General features: G+C 40.4%; 1 protein-coding gene across 2 annotated transcripts; it reads left to right on the top strand.

Moving 5' to 3' along the window:
• Positions 1 to 1,567: 1,567 nt before the first annotated feature.
• Positions 1,568 to 15,944, top strand: f8 (coagulation factor VIII, procoagulant component). 2 transcript variants are annotated; one of them, XM_085296432.1, is made up of 27 exons: positions 1,568 to 1,794; positions 2,124 to 2,224; positions 2,441 to 2,563; positions 3,806 to 4,018; positions 4,315 to 4,497; positions 4,692 to 4,795; positions 5,093 to 5,213; positions 5,307 to 5,577; positions 5,666 to 5,831; positions 5,943 to 6,030; positions 6,396 to 6,613; positions 6,721 to 6,865; positions 6,989 to 7,198; positions 7,534 to 8,351; positions 8,436 to 8,578; positions 8,877 to 9,042; positions 9,200 to 9,439; positions 9,556 to 9,784; positions 9,873 to 10,055; positions 10,274 to 10,390; positions 10,562 to 10,633; positions 10,874 to 10,959; positions 11,130 to 11,285; positions 12,274 to 12,418; positions 12,518 to 12,666; positions 14,983 to 15,165; positions 15,483 to 15,944. In XM_085296432.1, the coding sequence occupies exons 1-27, from the start codon at positions 1,622 to 1,624 to the stop codon at positions 15,636 to 15,638; spliced, it is 4,959 nt and encodes a 1,652-aa protein (XP_085152558.1). In that variant the 5' UTR covers positions 1,568 to 1,621; the 3' UTR covers positions 15,639 to 15,944. The 2 variants fall into 2 exon arrangements, with proteins under 2 accessions (XP_085152558.1, XP_085152564.1); XM_085296438.1 differs by having other exon boundaries at positions 2,127 to 2,224.
• Positions 15,945 to 24,572: the final 8,628 nt, after the last annotated feature.

Genomic DNA, 24,572 nt, shown 5'->3' on the forward strand with positions numbered 1-24,572 from the left:
TTCCAACAAGTTAACACACCATCTAACATTGCTCAAACTGGTTTCTTGAATATGACTGTGTACTCAAGTGGCCTCCACAGTCACCAGATCTGAGTCCAATAGAGTTCCTTTGGGATGTGGCGCAATGGCAGATTCACATCATGGATGTGGAACCACACATCTGCAGCCACCGTGTGATGCTATTATGTCAATTTGGACCAAAATCTCTGAAGAATTTTTCTAGTACCTTGATGAATCTATGTTGTGAAGAATTAAGGCTGTGTTGAAGGCAAAAATGGTTCAACCCAATACTTGCAAGGTATGTTAAAAGCATTGCTATTCCAATTCCACTCCACTTACCTGTTATTCATCAATATTTGCTCTTTATAAATAAGCTAAATAACAGCCTGTGCTCTTTGAGACTGAGAGGGTACCAACTGAGACAGAAGCCCTTCCTTCAAAATCAACACCTTCAAGTTCAACTGAAATTTGCAGCTGCCTACATGGAAAAGTTAAAACACCTTCTGGAGAAAATTCTTTAGTTAGACGAAACAAAGATTGAGCTGTTGGGCTACAATGACAAGCGGTCTGTTTGGAAGAGTAAAGGTGATGCATTCAAACCTGACAGCACTGTCTGAGCTGTCGAGCATGGTGGTGGTAGCATCATGCTCTGAGGCCGTTCTGCTGCCAGTGGCAGTGGTGCATTGCACAGTGGATGAAACAATGAAGCGGGAGCCATAACTCAAATAAAAATCTAGATATCTTGAACACAACTGGGTATTTCAACAGGACAGTGTTCCCAAACATAAATCAAAGCTGGTTTTGGAATGGATAAAGCAGGCTAACATTAGACTTTTGGAATGCACTTCCTAAAGCCCTGAGCTCAACTCTGCCAAAGATTTGCAGACTATGCTTAAATTCAGGAAAGCAATGAGTTGGCATGAATTCTGCCGAAATGAGTGTTCAAATATCCAGCCAGAATTATGCCAAAAACTTCCAAAAGCATCAGTTAATGTGCGACTTACACTTTTAACCAAATGTCAGAGGCGGTGTGTGTCCGTCTGTGTACTTTCGACACTGTGTGGATTAGGAAAAATCCCCCAAAAAGTCAAACTTGTGCACCCGATTCTTGTGATTAACGAATCTGCAGTACAATCGTTCCAACCTTAAAGAAAACAAACAAAAAACTGTTTAAAGAAATCATGAAAAGCCCCAAAATACAATTGATGTCCATTATGAGTATATATGAACGTTTGTAAAACTGGGATATTTGGCTTGTGTTTCATAATTATTTATCAATAATGTTTCCAACATGGAAAACTGTTGCTGAATGTACGAGTGAGTGTGTGTATGAATAAAGCTCCTTAATTACAAGTATTTAAGAATGTGTGACTCGGGGTAACTTTCTGACTCTGGGCGCCACATGGTGTAGCAAAGTTAGATAAATCTCTTTCCTGGAACACTGTCATGTAATGTTACCACAGCAGAGCGCGCAATCTCACTCACACACTCCCCAGCCACCACAGATCCCCCGCGTGCTTGAACCTCTCAGTGACTTGGCCCCTCTCCGCCCTCCTCCCTTTAAATATCTCAGCCCACGGAAGGCGCACCAGAGCCGTGGCAGTGTTCGACCCGGGACGCCATGGAGCCGACAAGTGCGCACGCAGCGATGAGAGCGACACTCGCGCTTCTGCTGCCTCTCCTCTGCTCCTCCATCGAGCAAGCGCAGCAGCCAGGTGCTACTGTAAGAGAGTATTATATAGCAGCTGTAGAAATCGGCTGGGACTACGAGCCTCACCCAACAACTGAACAAAGGTAAACTCTTTCTTAAATATAAGTCTGATTTAGACAAATGAAATCACGAGCAGTCTGTTCGGTTGGTAAATAATTGTGATGATTATGTTTCCAAATGAAGAAGAAGACTTAGCTTCAGAAAAATCTGTGTCCAGTCAGTTAGGTTAGTTTTGCTCTTATGTTTTTAGCTTTTCTTTATGTAATTTTTTTGTTTTGTTTCTTTAAATTACTTTTGAATTACTAGAAGTAAATTAAATGCAGTTTTATTAAGGAAGAGCTAATAAGGATATTTTAAGTCAGTTTTCTCATAAGTTTCTCTTCATAATTTTATGCGTGTTTTTATCTTTAAGAAGGACATCCAAGGACATTCCGCAAAAATACATCAAAGCAATTTATAGGGAGTATACGGACTCTACATACAGTGTTCCCAAGCCAAGACCAGCATGGACAGGTAAGTCTCCTTGTACATATTTTCAATAATCAATAAAAAAAAATCCATAAGTGCTTGTATCATACCACATTTTTTGAATGTTATATTAACATCCAAGGACAGTCAGACAATTTTTCTGAGTGGTTTGAAAAAAAAAAAAAGAAACAAATTCAACTTTTTTTTGCCTGAATTGTTTGAATTCTTAAAAAAAAAAAAAAAGATGTAATTTTCTTGCAGGGATTCAAGGCCCTGTGATCGTCACACAGGCTGGTGAAACGGTGGTGGTCCACTTCAAAAACCTAGCCTCTCAGCCCTACAGTATCAGCCCTGTGGGGATCACCTACTGGAAACAATCTGAAGGTTGGAGTAACAGAATGGAAAGAATTTGTCTTGCTTTCACTCATAAACTTACTCACAAGGTGAACCTTACTCAGTAGGATTCTGTTCTTCCTCACCAAGCAGCTAGCAAGAACTTGACTCAGCTTTCTGACTCATGTCTGTTTAAACATAACGTTCATTCACAAAAAAAGAAAAGCCCAGATCCTTGCTTTCCAGTACTACTTTGGCTGAGATCAACACTTTTCCGGTTTTGCTTGAGTCTGAAAATATGTTATCCGAATCAAAATGTACCCAAAAAAACTGCTTGTTAAGGCTTATTAATGGTTTGATCATGAAAACGGTTTCCTAAGTTATACAGAACTCAGGAAATAACAGTTGCCACCTCATTCCTTAGAAATTACCAAGAGAAACGGTTTTCATTATCTTGCGTGTGCAGATATTGCACTGCCTGTGAGAGCCAAACAGTCAGTCTTTAAACTTCTTTCATCTTCAACACTACCCAACCGTCAAGGATATAGCTGAATATCACTGACTTAAGAAGGTTCTTAGTGTTAATAACCCCCCTACAGATTAATGCTGCCATGGATCTAATGCAGTCAGTTTCTGTAAGCAGTTCATGTCTTACCACCAAAGGATAGATTCCTATAACTGCGCTTATCCTAATCTGAAAAGCAGCTTCTGCCATGTCCAGGAACGGGATTTGATGAAGCAGATCCAATCACTTCAGCGTCACCACAAGCCGCCACTCATCAACCACTCTATTAGCTACACCTCGCTAGTAATGGGTTAGAACCTCTTTGTGTCTTCAGAATTGGCTTCATTCAACATGTCACAGACTCAGTAAGGTGCTGGAAACATTCCTCAGAGATTTTAGTCCACATTGACTTGATAGCATCACACAGTTACTGCAGATTTGTCGGTGGCACATCCACGATGTGAATCTCCCGTTCCACCACATCCGCTCTATTGGATATTTGGTGACTTTGGAAGCATTTTGAGTACAGCAGACTCAATGTTGTGTCCAATGAACCAGTTGAGATTATTTGAGTTTTGTGACATGGTTCTGGCCCAAGACGAACTTTAGCACATCATCTTGACTACCTATCTACATGCCTAAATGATGCGCTGATTTACTGTCATGGGATTGGCTGATTAGAGTTTTAAGACAGAGTGGCTAGAGAGTGTATTTTCTGCTTTCAATTCTTTCTACTGCTTGAAGGGTACAGATGAGTCACAAAGTGATTACATGTGGTTTCTTTCCAGGAGCTGGGTATGATGACTCCACAGCAGGCCAGGAGAAGGAAGATGATGCCGTCTCTCCTGGAGGATACTATGAGTATGTGTGGGACATCAGCCCTAAAGACGGCCCCACCACCAGCGACCCCGATTGCCTCACCTACTCATACACATCACGAGTCGATACAGTCAGAGACCTTAACTCAGGACTCATTGGTGCTCTGCTTATCTGTAAAGCAAGTAAGAATGCTACTGATTCATCTTTCTGTTGGTATTTTCCATAAACACATACTATCAAAAATCAAAAACATAAAAAGAAAGAAATAAGGCCGTCTTAATCAGAGCATCATCTAGCTTTAACTACTCTGACTCTGTTATGTTTCAATTAGAGGTATAGTTATGATAGCACTGCATGGAGATAAAAGCAGTGGACTGGAAAGAGAATTTCAAAGAAGTGTAAGGAATTGTGGAAATGTACTCGATGGGATCCTTTTATCGCATCCTGCATCGTGTGAATTATGCCTGTCTTCCTTCAGGTGCCTTCACAGAAGACGAGGAGAGGAGATATCCGGCGTTCGTCCTTTTTTTTGCAGTGTTTGATGAGACCAAAAGCTGGTATGGAGAGGTTGGAGAGAGGGTGAGCAGAGAGAAGTTCAAAAGGAGCAACGGCAAGAAGGAATACCACACCATCAATGGCTTTGTTAACTCAACGTTACCTGGTAATCAAAGAGCCCGACTCAGAACAGAAATCACTTAACATTACAGCGAGAAAGTCATGCTGTAATGTTAATTGCCGCTAACACTGTGCGGGCACAGCTTATCAGTGGCTGCTTTGTATTTGGTCGTCACAGGAATTTGGTCGCATTTTATTCTGCCTTACCCACTCTCTCTGTTTCTGTGTTTTTGTGTGTAGGGTTGACAATGTGTCAGGGCCGAAATCCTGTGTTCTGGCATCTGATAGGCATGAGCACAGCTCCAGAAATCCACTCCATTCAGTTTCAGGATCATTCTTTGACGGTAATCTAATGTTTCATTCTGGAAGGGCAGGAACATGTATATGTAATAAGAATACACTTAGATTAAGGAATATGTGCTGCTTCCTTATTATTGCTTATTACTTTTCTATACAACACTACACTCAGTTTGGCTTCAGAAACAGTGCAACAGATATATAATAAAGCTCATTAAACCGTGTTTGTCACAGCAAAGCATTTTGGGATACGTGTTTTCTTTCTAAGAGTTAGGTGATGTTAGATTTTTAAACGCGATCTTAAATGTGCACTACACTGCCTTTGTTTGCTTTTTTTTCTTCAGATATTGAACCATCGTAAAGTCACCGTGGAGGTAACCCCCATGAGCTTTATCACCGCAGAAATGAGACCTCACACCATCGGCAGCTTTCTAATCAGCTGCAAAATACATGCTCACCGCCATGGTAAGAAAGACCAAGATTCCGGAACCAGAACATTTTATTCATTTTGTTGTTTTGCGAGTCTTTATTTTCATTGTGCACGTCTGCTTGCCCCAGATGGCATGAACGCATTGTTCACAGTGGAGAAAAAATGCCCCGAGGTCGTTACTCCTCCAGCGCCCAACCGGCGTCAAGTCAAACACGAGGAGGACTACAGCGACGAGAACTTCGACGATGGCGATTTGTTCAACGTGATCAACGTTAAACCAAAGAATACACAACTGCAAGTCAGAAGCCTCAGAGGACAGGAGTCCAAAACCTGGGTGCATTATATTGCTGCTGAAGAGGTCACCTGGAACTACGCTCCTCATCTCAAACCCTCTGACAGGTACTGAGAGGAATCATAGCAGAATAGCAGAAGAAAAACAGAGCGACACTTGTTTAACTCAATGTTTGTTTTCTCTTTGCTTCATCAGTGAGTTCCAGTCCAGATATTTGCCTTCAGCTTCACACCACCTCAGCTACCAGTATAAAAAGGTCGTGTATGTGGAATACACAGATGGATCTTTCACTCAGCGGAAAGACCCTGACAGCCCACTCCTCGGCCCGATTCTGAAAGGAAAAGTCAATGATCAGTTCCATGTGAGTGAATAACATTTCAGAGTTTTGCATCCTTAAATTTAAGCAAAAACTATCAGAATCACACCAGACTGAGAGGTGAACCTACCTTTGAATGGCTTTAATATTTTGCAGATCACCTTTAAGAACCTGGCCAGTCGCCCTTTCAACATCTACCCCAACGGCCTTACCAAGATCTTTCCGCTGCAAAGATCCACAAATGGTAAGCTAAAGAGACAAAATGATTGTCTCTCAGTTTTGAGTGGTTTTGTCAGACATCGAAAAGTTAATTTTAGTCATTGCGAGGTAGCATTTTTAAGGTTTCTCACACTGTTTAAGGTAATTTCCCCACTTTTAATCTGTAAATATAATCCCTGCAGTAGCAGATTACTGATCCGAAAAGCACACAGATAAAGTCAAGAAATAAATGACAGTTTTAAACACAGCACCTTTAAAATTGACAAGTTAAACGTGACTGTTTTTGATTAGTCCCTGTCACCAAAATGACAGACTCTAACATCTGATTGATTATCTTTATTAACGCCTAATGATTTCATTCACAAAGTCTTTTCAAATCTAACCAAACAGCTGCAGAGAGTGACCTGCACTCAATGGGTGTGCCCCCCAACAAGACGTTTGGCTACATTTGGAGGCTAACAACAGATGATGGGCCCTTGGAAGGAGACCCCACGTGTTTGACCCAGCTGTATCAAAGCACTGTCTCCCCAGAGAGGGACTTGGCCTCTGGGCTGGTGGGCACCCTGCTCATCTGCAAGTATGACGCCATCGATTTCAGAGGACGACTGGTTAGGAGAATGTTAATGTTTTCAAGCTGCAGCCACAACCGTTAATGTGCACTGACGTAACATTGCAGCTTGCTCTGTGTTTTGCTGAATCCTGTTTTTGCATGCAGTTGGGACCAGATAAGAAGTTCAGCTTGATATTCGCCATATTTGATGAGAACAGGAGTTGGTACTTTGATGAAAACATGCGGAAGTCCACTCAAAAGTCCTTCAACACCACGGAGCCCGACTTCTACAACTCAAATGTCATTTACAGTGAGTTACGTTTACTTCTTTTCGGTGGTTGTTACTGAAATGAAAGCCACTTTTGAACACAAAATATAAAATAATCATCAGAAGTTGAAAAATAAATCATTTGATTTGCTTAATTCCTTTCAGGTGTAAATGGCATCATGTTCAGCAGGCGTCAGTTTGTGATGTGTCAGACTGATGTGACCTTCTGGCACGTTGCCAGTGTGGGCACCCAGAGTGACTTCCTCTCCGTCTACTTCACTGGAAACATGTTTCAGTACCAAGGCCTCTACCAGTCTGTCCTCACCCTATTTCCCATGACTGCTATAACTCTTCCCATGGAGACGGAGCTTATTGGTAAGGTCATAGGCCAACATCTGCAGAGAGAGTCAGCTGTTGTAATTGCAGGAACAAATTCATTTGTTAAATATTGTTTGGTGGGTGGATTCAAACTTTAGGCAACTCTGGAGTCTTTGTTTTTTATTGTTGTGTGACTCTGGTACCCTATTTCCACCCCTAAGTGACACAGACACAGTAAAGACACTGTAATCAGGGATGTAACAATCTGGAGAGCGCTGCTTTTTTAACAATGCGTATCAAGGCAGTTATACAGGGCACACAAAGGTTGTTTGGCTTGTGTGCAAAGTGGATGTTTTACTTTGTATCGCACACACACTTTTCCCCTCTTGTAGGTGAGTGGGAGATCAGTGCCTTTGACAGCAGCCTCAAGAACCGCGGGATGAGCATCCACTACACCGTTCGTCCCTGCGGGAATGGAGACAGGGATGACGATCTCTCTGACTATATTGATAAAATAGACTTCCTGCCAAGAGGTTTGAGACCTGAAAATCACACAGTGTTGGTTCGAGTGTGCAAGAAAGCCCGGGCTCAAAACAGTACTCAGTCACTTAACACCACTGCTCAAACTGAAGGAACTGGACCGAGATGCCGCCTGAGGAAAGTGAACATAGCATCGCTGAAAGGGGGGAAAGCTCCCTCTGAGAGTGAAATCCCACTGGATGTCTTGAAAGAATTAGACAGAGATGGAGAGAGGGCAGCTTCTGAGAATCAGACAGAGCATGGAGAAAGACAGAGACAGAGAAGGCAGGCAAACAGAAATGAGACAGATGAAGACATAAGCTCTGAAGATTTAATGGATGAAGAAATTACAATGGAGATTGTTGGAGAAGTTGTGGAAAACATGACTGACATCGATGCCAAGGCAAAAGCTGAGGAAAGCAGAGAAATGCAAAGCGAGAAGAATGACACAGTGGTAGAACTTGAAGAGAGCAACGAGATCATACTGGACCGGGAACCCCTGTTGAGCACCAAGGTCTCAGCTGCAGAGTTACAAAATTCAGCAGATATGGATAAAAACTTAGTACCGCAAAACCACATTCGCATCAAGCCAGAGCGACTCATACATGATCTGCCTGATGTGGAAGTCAACTACACTGCTGCAAACACAACGATTGATCTGTCCTTCGAGTATGATGACTACAGTTATGAGGTACCGGGATGTATGTCTCACGCACATTTGTAAAGGACATTAAATAGCACGAGTCTCACTACATAAATTCGAATTGTTTTTTAGGCGAATGACACATTAGATACAGTTGGTGCAGATTACATAAACGTGCGCTCTGGAGGAGTCAGACCTCGGCACTACTACATTGCTGCAGAGGAGATCATATGGAACTACGGCATCAGAAAACCACAACAGGTCTTTGAAAACGGGTAAGAATTAAGTTTCCTTGCAGAAATTCTAGGAAACTGTCAAACATTTGTGGCACTATGCCTTTATTTTTCCTGTTGTTTTCTGGCCTTTTTGACTTCTTTCTCAAGTTTGTGTAATAAGAATAGGTCAGCTGAAGACTGAGAGAGGACAGGAAACTGTTTGAAAGCCCACCCAGTGTTTATGCAACCAACTTCCCCCATTAAAATGTGAAATCCTAATGTCACCTGAAAACCAAAAAAAATACATCTTTAATATAATTTGTGTAAACGGCAGTTTCGACTCAATCCCTCCTTTTAGTGAGATACGTCGAGGGATCAGGAAGTTCCTGCCAGATTATAAGAAGGTGGTGTTTCGAGCCTACAAGGATAAAGACTTCCTGCTACCTGAAGACAGAGGGGAGCTTCAGGAGCACTTGGGAATCATGGGACCTGTCATCACAACTGAGATTAATGATCTCCTTACTGTGAGTGCTACTGTACCCAAACCAAAGTAAAACAATGACTGTTTCCTCAAGACTCGGCAGATATCTAACTTGGTGCTGAAATATGGAAATAAATGTGAACAATGGTCATCAATTAATTAGTTAATTAAACCCATCTTCTCACTATGTCTAATCCCAGGTGACCTTTAAGAACAGCGCATCCAGACCGTTCTCCTTTCACCTTCACGGAGTCTATGACCGAAGCCAGGGGGCCAGCACTGCCCAAACAAGCTCCCCCTCTGCTCCGCCCGGGGTGCCAGGAGAGCCCGTTCCTCCTGGTGAAGCCCGAACTTATAACTGGAGAGTAACCAAGAAACAAGGACCGACTGACTCTGAATTTGACTGCAAGACTGGGGCCTATTACTCCACTGTGGACAAGGTCTGCAAAGTCTTCATTTGTACCCTGTTCCTATCTTAAGATAGGAACTAAAATGTCCAACATTAACACTATTCACCTGAGTAGGAGAAAATTCACAATTCTTTTTTATATTCTAGGAGAAGGACCTTCACTCAGGTCTGATCGGTCCACTTGTGATCTGTAAGCCTGGTACGCTCCGGCCCAATGAGAACACGCAGCCAGGCATCCAGGCGTTTTCCCTGCTCTTCCACACCTTTGATGAAACTAAAAGCTGGTACCTGGAGGAGAACCTGAAGCGACACTGTGCCCCACCTTGTCAAGTCAATGCTGAGGATCCCTGGTACCACACCAGCAATAAGTTTGCAGGTAAAGATTAACACATTGATTTCTGATGTAAAATCTGCCTGCCTAGGCTGTAATCACTCTAATAAGTAATGCCAATGTTTATCCTCAGCAATAAACGGCTATGTGGCAGAGACTCTTCCTGGTTTGCTGTTAGCCCAGTACCAGCGAGTCAGGTGGCACCTTTTGAACGTAGGAAGCGACACAGAGATCCATGCTGTGCACTTCCATGGTTTGCCTTTCACTATTCATGCTAAGCAGGAACACCGTATGGGCGTCTACAACCTCTTCCCTGGTAAATACATATGCATATTCATATACTTATTTTTCCACTCTCCCAGACTCTACTGCTCTTCATCATATGATGACACATGAACAGATGCTTCCACTGAAATAACAGATTTTCTTTTTTTACCAGTTGGGGTTAAACACGTTTTTGTTTGCTTTTCCTGCAATGAAACACACTTTTTTCATGTATTGCATTGCTCACCAATTTATTCCTCCCTCCTCTAGGTGTATTTGGCACGGTGGAGATGAGACCACCCACGGTCGGCACTTGGCTGGTGGAATGCACTATTGGAGATTATCAGCTGGCTGGCATGAGGGCTAAACTACTGGTCTATGACCCAAGTACGTGCAATGTACTCTGACCAAGTAATGCTGCTGTAAATAGTATTGACTGAGTTTTTAGGTGAAGGATGGTACCAGCAGAACATGCTAAAAATTGTATAATATATGGGTAATTTTTGTGTGCATGTGGAAACTTGTAATGCATGGAATTTTTTTGGTTTTGCTATGCAGAATGTGTTTTGCCGCTGGGGATGAAATCAGGGAAGATTGAAGATTCCCAGATCACAGCATCAGATCACATAGGTAAGACAGCAGGAGAAGGGGAAGAGTTATTATTATATTTATTTATTTTAGTCCAATTCAGCAGGGAAACACACCAAGAAGGCTCTTAATCCCTCTTAGTGTGCGCAGAGGAGATGAAGGGCTTAACATACAAATGAAAAGAACTCACTCTGGTGGCCACCAGGAAACTTTATGAGATCTGAAAGCCCGGAAATTACCCACAGCGAGATGGATTATAACTGTGTTTTCATGTGTGTCTAGATTACTGGGAACCAGCGCTGGCGAGGCTGGACCAGTCAGGTTATATCAATGCCTGGATGGGCAAAAACAAGCAATCATGGATACAGGTTAGATGTGCAGCTTTCTTTGTTTCTGCTCTATTTCCTTCACTTACGTAAAGTCATGATGTTCTGAACTGATCTAAAAAATGATGTCAAAATCAGTTTAATCAATCAGTTATCTCATATAAACCAAAAATAGGGCACAGGAAAATATAATGCAATGTCTGTGTTTTTAGGTTGATCTGCAAAGACCCACCCTCATGCATGGTGTGCAGACACAGGGAGTGAGGTCAAGGCTGAGAGAGCACTACATCACATACTTCACTGTCTCCTACAGCCTGGACCAGGAAACTTGGACTAATTACAGAGGAAACGAGACCAGCAACATCAATGTATGTCCACATGCTGAATATCTGTTACAGTAAGGGTTGAAATTGCCCTGTGATATTTAATTCCACAGTTTCTGATATGAGGCTTGAAGTAAGTAAATTTTACTTCAAATAAGCCAGGCGTCCTGACTGTCATTGCACCACACAAACATGACAATAAGATTATAAAAAGACTCAGAGCAATCCAGTTATAAAGGGAACTTGTAGCTTTTTTAAATGACAAATAAGGCCAGTTACGATAAACATGTCTAGATTTTAAAAACAAAATCTAAACATAAGATTATTACACTGGACAGCAGCTGCAGTTTTGTGGCATGCACCACTAAAATGTTAACCCTTCTGGAAATTAGTACTGCAGCTTTGAAAAGTCCAAAACTAGAAACCACACATGTCATTTGCAAACCCCACATCGCCAGAAAAAAGAGAGCACATGACCACTTTTATATTTTTATTGAAGTTCCAGATATGGCATGATGTCATTTAATGTGTGCTGGTTTGAAATTGTGTGTTATGGAACATTTCACAGGGCAAAAGCAGCTCTGCTATCTGTTTCCTGTTTCATGTTTGGAGGAAGACAAACCGCTTCCTCCATTATTCCTTTCTACTGAATCCAAAAGTTAAAGTGAAGAGTAGAAGCTCAAGCGAAAAGTGAAACTTGCTGCTGTGAAGCTGTTACTTAATATTTGATTGAGTCGACGGCTAAAATTATTTCCAATTCCTCATAGTTGCTTCTATTTTGCGTCAAAGCACCACAGAAATGAAAAGCCAAGGATAAATAGTAAATGAACTAAAAAGGAGGCTTTATTAAATTGTTTCATTCTTAAATAAATGCTGTAAGACACCAAATACTTGGTTACTCATCTCAAGCAAATTTCAAGTCTGGAAAAGAAAGAAAAGTATGGAGAATGTGCGGCAGTTGTTTCAGTGCTGGGTTGTTCTGCTAAAACATGCCGTCCTGCCAAGTGTGATCTAAAAAGTGGTTCTGTTGTAGATCTTTCATGGCAACCTGGACAGCTCCAAAGTAAAAGAGAACCTCTTCTCCCCGCCATTCGTGGCACGTTACATCAGGATCCACCCTTACCGCATTGTGCAGAGGCCCGCTCTCCGGCTGGAGCTGCTGGGCTGTGATCTCAACAGTGAGTTGTACCAAAAATAACAAGAATGATCTCAATGTAGTTCTGTATAGACTGTGAAAGTGCTTACATCATATCTGTGGGATATATGTGCGTTGCCAGGCTGCTCTCTCCCTCTCGGACTCCAGAGGAAGAGTATTCCTGATGGCAGCTTCAGCGCTTCCTCATCTCACTCCTCGTTTCTCCGTACCTGGAAACCAAGTCTCGCTCGCCTCCACCAGGAGGGCGGCGCCAACGCCTGGAGGCCAATGGTGAACATGCACACACATAATTACACATATGCAAAATTTGTAGAAAACTGTACACTGACTTATTTTTAATAAACATAAAGAATAAGAACAAGTGGCGGCTTTCAGGGAAGTTACTCTGGCCTTCATTTAGCATTTCAGAACTACACATGAGGAGAAAAGGATATTGATTATGTTACAGTTAGTGGAGCGGAGACCATTTACAGTGTGTCTGACGTGCAGTTCACACAAACCATAAGTTCTGTTTAACTCTGATGTCTGGGAAAAAATATGTCTGCCCACTGAGGATACCATAAACCAGACAGTTTGTTTTATATCTCATTTAATCTTGGAATACAAATGAAATATTAAAAAATGTTTTACTCTAAGCAGCAAAAATATTAACAGATCAGCTTTGCAAGCACCATCAGTGCCTCAGCTATACTGTTCAAGAAGCTTCACCACTGAGAGAGCAGTAATTTGCATAATGACATTTATTAAGCTTTCAATCTTCTGTCTGAAGTTATCATTTTCACACTTCGCAGCACTGAACTTGAGAGGTGTGATTTGTCCTTGTGGAAAACTCTTGAGCTGCTTATTAAAGGTCACACACATCAGTTGGGACTGAGGTCAACCACTGCGCGCTACCTTTTACCTAGAACAGTCTTTTTAAAAGGTTTCAAGGATCTGATCGAATTAGATAATATTTTCCTTTTTTTAACATCCTGATTGGCTCCGCTAGTACCTGAAGTGAGTGCTAAGGTTAGACTAAACAGGAATACTGCAAATATGTCACAGGATACTGAAAAAAAAACACATTTTCTTTGCTTTTCTTTGTAAGCATGAGAGATCTGATTTTTAGACTGGGTTTTAATATAAAGAGCACAGAGTTTCAAGTTCTGTTTAGACTTCTGATGCCAACCGTTTCCCTGCAGTAAACAGCTAAAATGTTTCCTGAATGACGAATGGAGGATTTAAAGTACATAAAAAAGTCTTCACAATAAGCACTCGTGTAGGTCTGGCCATGCACAGCAAAGTCATGTCAGTGGAAAATGATGCATCGCATTGCCAAAAGCATTTTCTTAGTTTATGAGTTTCCTCCTTCCTGGTAATACGGGAGAGGAAGCAGTGTGGTATTCATTTTGGCCATCTCTACATCTCTTTGCTTTCTTTGCTTTATCTGCTTCATTCAGAAACATGTATCCATTTCTTTTAGTCATAAAAGGTTTTTTTTACTAATTTAATTTATTAATTTTTGCACATAATATCACAAATGTAGATAGATAGATAGATAGATAGATAGATAGATAGATAGATAGATAGATAGATAGATAGATAGATAGATAGATAGATAGATAGATAGATAGATAGATAGATAGTGTATTTTTGATTTAAGTGGTTGAGCATAGCGGTGGATTAAATGTTGCAAAAACAAAAATTCAGTTAGATTTTTTAAGCCCTGGTTTCAATCCGGGCTTCTATATATTGTATGTTGCCTGGACGTATTGATCCTGTCAACATGCTTTTTTTCTGTTGGGTATCTGTCAATTAAATTACACACCACAATATTGAGTTTCTGCAGCCCAAGAGGTCAAGCTGTTTGTCCAGTAACTAGAAGGTCAGTGGATCAATCCACAGTCCGTGTAAGAACTCAACGTAAATTCAAAAGGTCAAAGTCTTTACTGAATATTCAGGCAGCCGTACACAGTATGGACAGAAGCATTAGGTTGCACCTCTTCATCTTTGAATTCAGGTGTTTTCAGTCCCATTGCTACAGAATTGAAGAGGTGTGGTGCTGTAACAATGCACCAACATTAAGTCATTTGGTGAAATCTCTTTTTCTGCATATTACACCATCATCCGTGCTATTGCAAAGTGGAAGTGTTTTGAAACCACTTCAGCTCAACAACAAAGTGGCAGATCAGATTTAGTTGCACAGTTGCCAACAATCTGTTGACTCATTAAATGCAGAGACTGGTGTCTCAGCCAAAGAAGACAAACTGAAATAACAAGACATGTGAGTCTTTCAAAACAAAACAAGAAGCAGAACAAGTAAACAGGCCAGGTTAACTGACTTTCAGAGTGTTTTGTAGGCCAGGGGACGCTGCAAATTAATTAATTAATTAATTAATTAATTAGCAGCTCCCCCATCTTCCAAGAAAAATACATTAAAATGATGGGTGACTCAAGATTTATGTATTTCCTAAATGTATCCACCTTTTTCTTCCGAACATAGACATTTATAATAATTTCCTAAATTTCACAATGTACTTGCACTTAATCATTTTTCTCTCTCTTTTATATCTAACCATGTTTCCTCATGTATCTCTCTTACCTCAGAACAACAACCCCCACGAGTGGCTGCAGGTTGACTTGGAGAAAGTCAGACGCATCACAGGAGTCATCACCCAAGGAGCACGATCACTGATGACCCAAATGATGGTGACGGAGTTCTCAGTCACCAGCAGTCTTGATGGGCACTCCTGGAGCAGCGTGTTAGACGAGAGAGCCCGGAGAGAAAAGGTAGGCTTAGTGTTTAGTTTTGCAGTAAAATGAGGCCTCTGTCAGTCTGGGATGGGCTCCAGCTTCCTCTATGACTTCACCTACATAAAACAGTCCATAAAACTACAATGACTAACATGCTTACTGCTTCTTTAATTTATTTCTTCAGGGAGGTTACCAAAATGTGTTGGCATTTAAAGCATTTTGATGTTTTAGTGGCATAAAATGCTCTGGGTGCCGGCATGCACAACCAGGTGCAGATATGTGTCCGATTCTGCATGAATCTGTCAAACTGTTTACTTACCGCTTCTCTTCTTTCTTCCTCTGTTCATCCAAAGATCTTCAAAGGAAATGACGACCCTGACGAAGAAGCCATCAATGTTTTTGAGCCTCCGCTGTTTGCCCGCTACATCCGAATCCACCCACGGGGTTGGATCAAAGACATCGCTCTGCGTCTGGAGGTGCTGGGCTGTGACACACAGCAGGGCGTCTGAGACCAGCAGCACGAAGCAGCGTTTAAGAAGTAGAAAAGCCCTCGTTAAGTTATATATAAATTGTATTAAGCTATTTTTCCTGTGGCTGCAATCTGTGAACAATTACTGATCAGAAGAAATTAGAGCTGAAAACTCTGAGAATTACCACTTCAGCATATGGCTGCAATAACTACAGAGAAAACCTTTTGAATGTAATCGTGTGTAAATATTTCTGACTCAGATGGATATATACTGTTTGGCTGTTTTATATCATTGGAAAAGTTTGTATTTTTGTGCTTTACATTTGAATAAACTATGAACTTACTAGTTAGTGGTGCTTTTTTCATGATACTAAAAATATGTGTAATATATTACATAACATATTTTTGCTGACAGACATAAAACATTTGAATTCTTATGGCTGCTTTCCAAAACTGTTAACTAGTCCAAAGTTGAACATGCTTAGAGCTAAACTGAGTGTTTTCTGACTCACTTTTTTGCGTTCTGATCTCCAATTACTTTTCCTGCTTTTGCTTTCTTCATTCTTTCCAGCTCATTATCCATGCTCTTTCTTCATTTCATCTGTCTTAAGTCCAAAATGTTCCCAAACTGTTATTTTGGCTTATCCGCCTCCACCAGGCCCTCCTGGCAGAAACAATGAACCCTTCAGGTCCAGCATTGTTCTGTTACAAGTTAAAATATGCACTCCCGTTCAGCAGAGGAAAAACAAGTCTGTTCACACACAATGATAGAACGACCAGGTCCAAGGACTGTCAAACCAATGCTAAGATCAACAAGGTGTGTGCATGCCTGTATCTGTTGGTTTTGCGTGTGTGGTGGCAACATGAAAACAGGGAATTCACCCTGTTTGTAGGTCCACAACCTTTATCACCTCATTATCAGCCAGGAAGTTTCCAGGCAGGGGGTCTGTGTTTTGTTTGGAGGGCAGAGTAACACTGGACAGGAGATGAACTGGCAGAGAATTGGCTGTAGCACAATATGCCTGACTATCACATCTCTCTGAAAACAATAACAAATTGTCTATAATCTCAAAAACAGACCTGCACAGAACAGCACCTGCATTGATCTCGCGCTAACCAATCCGCACACATAATCTCAGAGGAAAGGAGAGGCCATGGCCTGCTGCTCAACTTCTAGTACTGAGTTTAGTGTGTGAAAGAAGCAACAGCAACAAATACAGGCCAGTCACATACAGCAAAGTGGACACAGGTGGAGCTTAAATGGCTAAACATGAGTTTAGGTTTATTTTCCAGCTTTTGGTTTCAGTTTGTTCTTTGTAATCATTCAAATGTTGACGCAATACAGAAAAACCCACAACTGAAACTATACATTTAATGGGTTTTTTTTCAAGTCCTTGCTTCACATCACCAAAAGTCCAAAAAGTTTTCATGTTGAAGTAAAAATTTGATTAAAGAGACCAAGTCTAACTGTGTGAGTTTTGAAGTGCACCTCATTTCTTTAAACTTTGCTAACAATTTCCTCAATTCTTGAAAGCTTGAAAGTCAATTTCTGGTATCTTCTTCGGTTGTTGACTGACTTTTATTCCATTTTTTGTCATGATGATCCCACACTGCTTCCATAATGTTGATGTTTGCGTCTTGGGAAGGCCAATCCATGACTGATCCTGTTCCTTGTTATGTGTTTTTGTCTTATCCAGGTATGCTTTTACTGCACTGCCAGTGTGTTTGGGATCATTGTCATGTTGAAAACTAAAACCACAGCCCCTCCTCTGTGTTTTACAGATTGCTGTAGACACTCACAGTTGCACCTCATGTCCTCATTAAAATTAAAATTTTCTAATTTGGATCCATAGACTCCACGTTTCCTCCCTCCCTTCTTGACAGCCATCCTTCTATCCTTGTGCCTCCTTCTGATGAGGCTTCAGTCAACAGTAGACAGATGAAGTGAAGGACGGATCTCTCAGGTCAGGTTTTTGCTGATTTTTTTTTCCTATTTCTGCTGCTTTAGGCACTTCTTTTTGCCCACTTTCCTCAAATTCTTTAAGAAAAAGCTTCACACCGTATGCAGAAAAGTTTTCAGCTAACAGCTGTTAACTCACTGTTGTTGCCAAAAAAAACCTTCTGGTTCCTCAAAGCTAATCACAAAAATGTTGCTGTGAGTTATTTCATGAAGAAATTATTTTAGGAAGGAAAATTTAGCAAGATAATGCGGAGGTGGGGAATATTTATTTCTTGTCATGACGCTATTATTTCACAAATAGCCGTCATCATTCCTGGAAAAAGACGTTGATTACGATGACTTTTTCAAATAGTTTTTGGCTGATTTGAGTGTCAAAAAGCTAATTTTATGTAGTACAGTCTAATTAAAAGAAAGCAGGTATCTTTTAAAGTGGATACAGTATGACAGCGTAATCTAGATGGGCAACTAAAGCTACAAAGCAGATCAAAAATATATTTAATTAACGAAAAAGAAGGAAAGAAACGTAGAAATATCAAATAATCATAAAAATAACAGCACAAAATCAAAGTATTGAACATCCATGTTTGTTAAAGCTCAAACGTATTTAAATGTAAGAAGACATTTCTGTTGCTCAGCTGGTAAGGGGTGAGAAACAGGACACATGGATGTCATCAGTGCAGTGGGTTTTTGAGGTTAATGTGCAACAACACACAGCTGGCCTCGACGGCCCTTCGGTTTCCTCTTTTTTCTTCTTCTTTAAGTTTGCATCATACCAGAAAACAAAATGAAACTAAAAAGTTGGTAAATTTCAGAAAATTATAGCTTACCTTATTTTAATGTGAGTCATGACACACTCATAGAAGGTTTTCTGAGAAACAGATATTTCCTTTTGTCCATAAAATGTTTTTTAGACTGCTGTGATCACCTCCGTCCACCCTGAATTGAATAAGTGGAAGATAATGAATGGATGGATTTTTAGACAGTGACATATCAGGCTGAGCTGATTTTAAACATCTCGAACCCATTTGCTTCGAAACTGTATTTTAACCAAACTGATTACTGATTCTGATTTCAAAGCGTCAGCTGCCACACAGACAGTAATCTGATTAAGAATTTCCAAATATGACCAATGAGTGATCAGAATTTTCAGATTTTCTCAAACATTTATAAATGTGAACCTCAGTGAGCAATTGTCACACTTCTTGTTGTGACAACAGTGTAAAGGAATCTGTTTCTCGGGGCTTTTACAAACCAGCAGGAAGGAAAACAAAGTGACACAACTGAAGAAAAGACCACAGTTTTATCACCCTCACTGACATCACTTCTTACCTTGGCCTAAGGACCCTGAGAACCGACATATAGATTAGGGGGAAAAAAACCACACAAAAACAGAAGTACCTGTCTATACTTTTTTTCCCACCATCTTCTCTTTCTTCTTGCAAAATTGAACAAGAATAATTCTTTTTTTCACATTGTTTTCTCATATTAAGCAAGAGACTACTATAAGCAATAACCACTATACAATGTATTTGTGTAATATACACCAATATTGGGGACTGTAACTGTCAAATCGAATTCAAACCAGTGAAACAGCTCTTTGTAAATTGTGCTTCTATCAAGCACCTCCTGTTTTTTAACATGAAACATGTCACAGGAACCGTCAAATTTTTGAAGAAGATGCTGCACTGCTTTGCAGTAGATTGCACAATAGTTCCTAATAAAGCGACCAGATGGTCAGATTAACAATAATAATCTTCAAACTCTATTTTTAATACCATTTAGAAAATCTGCCAATGCCTCCAAAGTTCAATGTAATGATTACTCACTGCCTATAGGCATTGTTCAAAGAGGAGCTGCTGAATGGACTTACTCGGGGGCTTTGCTTCCAAATAAACTGCAGGGTTTTCAGTTACCATGGTGATGAATAAACAGTTCTTTGCAACAGTAGGTCTTGACCATATTAAGAACCATCCCACATGTGCAGCATGGATCATTTGCCGATTTTCCATTGTGACAACACCCTATTACCCTGAAAAACTTTGAGATTACAAATATTTCACAAGCACAGAATCATCTCAACATCGGTTTTTCTACATAATCGTGTGTCTGTTTAAACATGCACATTTCAACGAAAATGGATTAAATGTTGTGGGGTTTTACCATTTTTTAAAATCAGCTTTACAGACTTTTGTAAATACCATGGCCTGCATCTAAGTTAAGTAAGTAATATATTAATATTAGTTATCTGTAAACAGTAAAATAATAGAAATGTCTGTTGTTTCTGTAACCACTTTTTCAGCATTAACTACAAAAATATCTGGTTTTATCATGTGTAATCAATACAGAGAGAGAGAGAGAAAGATCATATAATGTGTTTCATATCTCATTGAATAGTCCTCTTGCTGCACTAGCACACATATAGTATAGACATGATTTATCTGTCTCCTGTCCTCATTTGTTTTTGCTACTTTCAGACATCATCAGATTGTAATGAGTTGACAGTTCTGGTATAAAACTGCTTGTTTGTGGAAGTTACTATCTACATGTTAACATCATTGCTTTGACTTATTTAAATCTCTAAACCTTTAGATTTAAATGTGTTCTTTAGTCAGATTCTGCTCATGTTTAAACATTTGTGTGCATTCACAACACGTCACAAATATCTGCGTTTTTAAATGATTTTTAGAAATCATGTAAACCCTTAGGTGACTCAAGAACATGCACCGTTGTCTAAAGGCTGGCTCATAGACTTGCAAACAAATCTAAACTTGAAAATCAGTGACTCGTAGGGTTACAGGAGTCATATTTTTTGAAAGAAAAAAGACTCAAGTGCATGCCCACTAAATATTGTAGGAGACAGAGAATAAAACCAACCAGCATAAATATTAAACTACATTCAATTAATTATCATATAATTATTAAAATAAGTACATTTATTTGCAGTAACTCAATCTTTACTATTTACTTTACTACTTTCAATATAAGACATGAGGACAGGGACCCCTGCTGGACAATTTGGAGTGTTACAGTGGGGCAAAAAAGTATTTAGTCAGCCACCGATTGTGCAAGTTCCCCCACTTAAAATGATGACAGAGGTCAGTAATTTGCACCAGAGGTACACTTCCACTGTGAGAGACAGAATGTGAAAAAAAAAATCCATGAATTCACATGGTAGGATTTGTAAAGAATTTATTTGTAAATTAGGGTGGAAAATAAGTATTTGGTCACCTCAAACAAGGAAAATCTCTGGCTCTCACAGACCTGTAACGTCTTCTGTAAGAAGCTTTTCTGTCCCCCACTGTATGAATGGCACCTGTTTGAACTCATCATCTGTATAAAAGACACCTGTCCACAGCCTCAAACAGTCAGACTCCAAACTCCGCCATGGCCAAGACCAAAGAGCTTTCGAAGGACACCAGGAAAAGTATTGTAGACCTGCACCAGACTGGGAAGAGTGAATCTACAATAGGCAAGCAGCTTGGTGTGAAAAAATCAACTGTGGGAGCAATCATCAGAAAATGGAAGACATACAAGACCACTGATAATCTCCCTCGATCTGGGGCTCCACGCAAGATCTCATCCCGTGGGGTCAAAATGATCATGAGAACGGTGAGCAAAGATCCCAGAACCACACGGGGGGACCTGGTGAATGACCTGCAGAGAGCTGGGACCAAAGTAACAAAGGTCACCATCAGTAACACACTACAACGGCAGGGAATCAAATCCCGCAGTGCCAGACGTGTTCCGCTGCTGAAGCCAGTGCATGTCCAGGCCCGTCTGAAGTTTGCCAGAGAGCACATGGATGATACAGCAGAGGATTGGGAGAATGTCATGTGGTCAGATGAAACCAAAGTAGAACTTTTTGGTATAAACTCAACTCGTCGTGTTGGGAGGAAGAAGAATACTGAGTTGCATCCCAAGAACACCATACCTAGTGTGAAGCATGGGGGTGGAAACATCATGCTATGGGGCTGTTTTTCTGCCAAGGGGACAGGACGACTGATCCGTGTTAAGGACAGAATGAATGGGGCCATGTATCGTGAGATTTTGAGCCAAAACCTCCTTCCATCAGTGAGAACTTTGAAGATGAAACGAGGCTGGGTCTTCCAACATGACAATGATCCAAAACACACCGCCCGGGCAACAAAGGAGTGGCTCCGTAAGAAGCATTTGAAAGTCCTGGAGTGGCCTAGCCAGTCTCCAGACCTCAACCCCATAGAAAATCTGTGGCGGGAGTTGAAAGTCCGTGTTGCTCGGCGACAGCCCCAAAACATCACTGCTCTCGAGAAGATCTGCATGGAGGAATGGGCCAAAATACCAGCTACTGTGTGTGCAAACCTGGTAAAGACCTATAGTAAACGTTTGACCTCTGTTATTGCCAACAAAGGTTATGTTACAAAGTATTGAGTTGTATTTTTGTTATTGACCAAATACTTATTTTCCACCCTGATTTACGAATAAATTCTTTACAAATCCTACCATGTGGATTCATGGATTTTTTTTTTCACATTCTGTCTCTCACAGTTGAAGTGTACCTCCGGTGCAAATTACTGACCTCTGTCATCATTTTAGGTGGGGGAACTTGCACAATCGGTGGCTGACTAAATACTTTTTTGCCCCACTGTACACTGGTGTTTGCTTTAGGAAAAAAAGGTTTAGTATAGAAGTTTGTTTCAGCTGCTGAAGGGGGGCGTGGGGAGTTATTATCTCAATAAAAAAAAATAAATTGACATTTATAGTTAACTTGACGTTTTGAGATAACAAATATTAAAAAAAAAAAAAAAGTAAAAACTTCAGTGACGGTAACTATTTTGTCAAAAACAAGCAGTCAAAACAATCTTCTGTAGTTTTCACTATATGGAAAGATCTACTGTTAAAACATTTTTCTAAGGAACTTCCTTAAAGTACCTTCAAGGCAGATCATTTGCTGTGCCAACACTATTGTGGTAAGATAGAAGCCAGTACTGTTCCAACAGGTAATACCAGTCACTAACTGCAAATCTATCTAGAGGATTATATGAAAACAATTCTTAAAGGAAAATCGTTCTGTTTTCTTCTAGAGGGGTCAACATGTAGGAATGAGTCAAAGGGTTTAATGATTTTTGTGTTTTGGAAGAACAATGAATATCACTGGTAAGCAGCATCAGCAGAAATCAAATTCAGGCCAATTTCTTTAGCAGGTTTACCAAACCGCTCTTAGTACAGTGTCTCTCCTTTCTCCATGGCTAGGACTAGTTCAAGTAAATTTACTAAAAAACAAGGTTGTGACTTCTTGTCTCATTCTATAAGGTTGATTTCCAGTAAGTAAAAAGATCAGTAGTGAGGTAGTAAGTAGTAAGTAGTGAGGCTGGTAGGGCAAGAGTTGCTCAGGCAGGTTAGTAAAGAGTTCTTTACAGCAGGTACTCAAACAGGAAGTAGGATACAGGTAAGTACAAGAATAATGACTCCAAACACACAGGTGAGCAAATAAGTAAAAAGTGGCCTGAGGTATACTACCACTACCATAACAGTCGCACAATGAGTGATGGTGTACTCTGGGTTTAAATACTGCATGGACGGGGCATCTGAAAAACGTTAAGGAGAGAACTGTTCTGAGCATACTGCAGCATGTTCAGGGCTTTGATAGACTGGCCAACCAGGAGGTAATCTGGGTGGGAAGTGATCAAAGCATTAATGAGGGTTTCAGCTGTGTTCTGCAGATTTTGAGAAGGATTTAATATAGAATGAGAATTTGAGGGTGGAGTTCAGCGTCCAATCATGTTAAGGTGTAAATTAGCCACTTTTGAGAGAATTGACTTGGATGGATGGCTGGACAAACAACATGTGCCTACAGAAGTATAAAAGAAATCCATGAATTAAACACTATATAGTCATGCAATATTAGAACGCTCACATTTAAAGGGGTTAAATAATGTAATGTGTGCCCCAGAAATATCATTCTTCATTGTGTTTATAGTTGGTTTATAAAGGAGCTCCAAGCTCAGAGTTGAAGTCAACAACTGATTTATTCTTTGCCTTGTGACACGTGCCCAGTCATTCCCTTTGTACATAAAGAGCTTTGCTTTCCGGAGCTGATTCAGCGAAGCGTAAACTTCAAGATTAACCATGACCGGGTGCCTAAGTGAGGAATACTGAGGCCAGCGCAGGACTTAAAGCCTGAATGAACACAGCCATGTTGCTCTGGTGATAGTGAACAGATTTCACATTTGATGACCGAGAGTGTGTCCATGGACAACAGCACAAAAACACAAAGTTAATCTCCAGTTGGGTGAAATAGTTGACAAGCGAAGCGCACAGCTATAGAGAAAAGAGTGACAGCATGAGCTGCAATATTATGTCTTTATTATAGGTTTAATAGAAAAAAAATGTGCCTCTTTTGATACAGATTCAAAATTATGACAAAAAAAATCCATACATTTTTCTAGCAGCATGACTTAATCTCAGATCATGTGATGACACTGGCCTTGTTTGATCATTCTGTAAAAGGAATTAAACGGATAGATATATATTTAAAAAAAAAAAAAAAAAAAAAGCTTCTTTTTTTGCAAAAGTACAGCTTGTGTGAAACAGAAGGACAAAAGGTGGCAGCTTTAAGAAGTGACGAGAGGCCATAGAGGTTTAACTGCAGGAACCTTACTGGAGGTTAGAGAAGGAAGGTTTATCAGATCCCTGTACTGAAATATGTAAGACTGTGAGGAGGTCTCAGCTGAGCATCACTGCAGAACCATACAGACAACGTACAGAATCAGTCAACAGTTTTAGCACACCTCCACTTTTCCAGTTACTGCTGTTTACATCACATAGTGTCTAAACCAGGAGGGTCAAATATAAGGCTCAAGGGCAGGGATAGGGACGCCAAAGACTCCAGTCTGGCCCACTGCATGGTTTTGGAAAATGTGAAGGAGGCCATGAATGATTTTTTTCATGTTTTGCAGCTTTCACTAATGATAAAGAACTCCCTCATGACCAAGTAAATAATACCCTAACAATTAAATCACAGAATGTTCCTGTTGA

Source organism: Mchenga conophoros, linkage group LG2 (assembly GCF_057382185.1).
Source record: "Mchenga conophoros isolate Kocher_MC1m ecotype Shallow Benthic linkage group LG2, M_conophoros_male_GT1.1, whole genome shotgun sequence".
Taxonomy (NCBI): Eukaryota; Metazoa; Chordata; class Actinopteri; order Cichliformes; family Cichlidae; genus Mchenga; species Mchenga conophoros.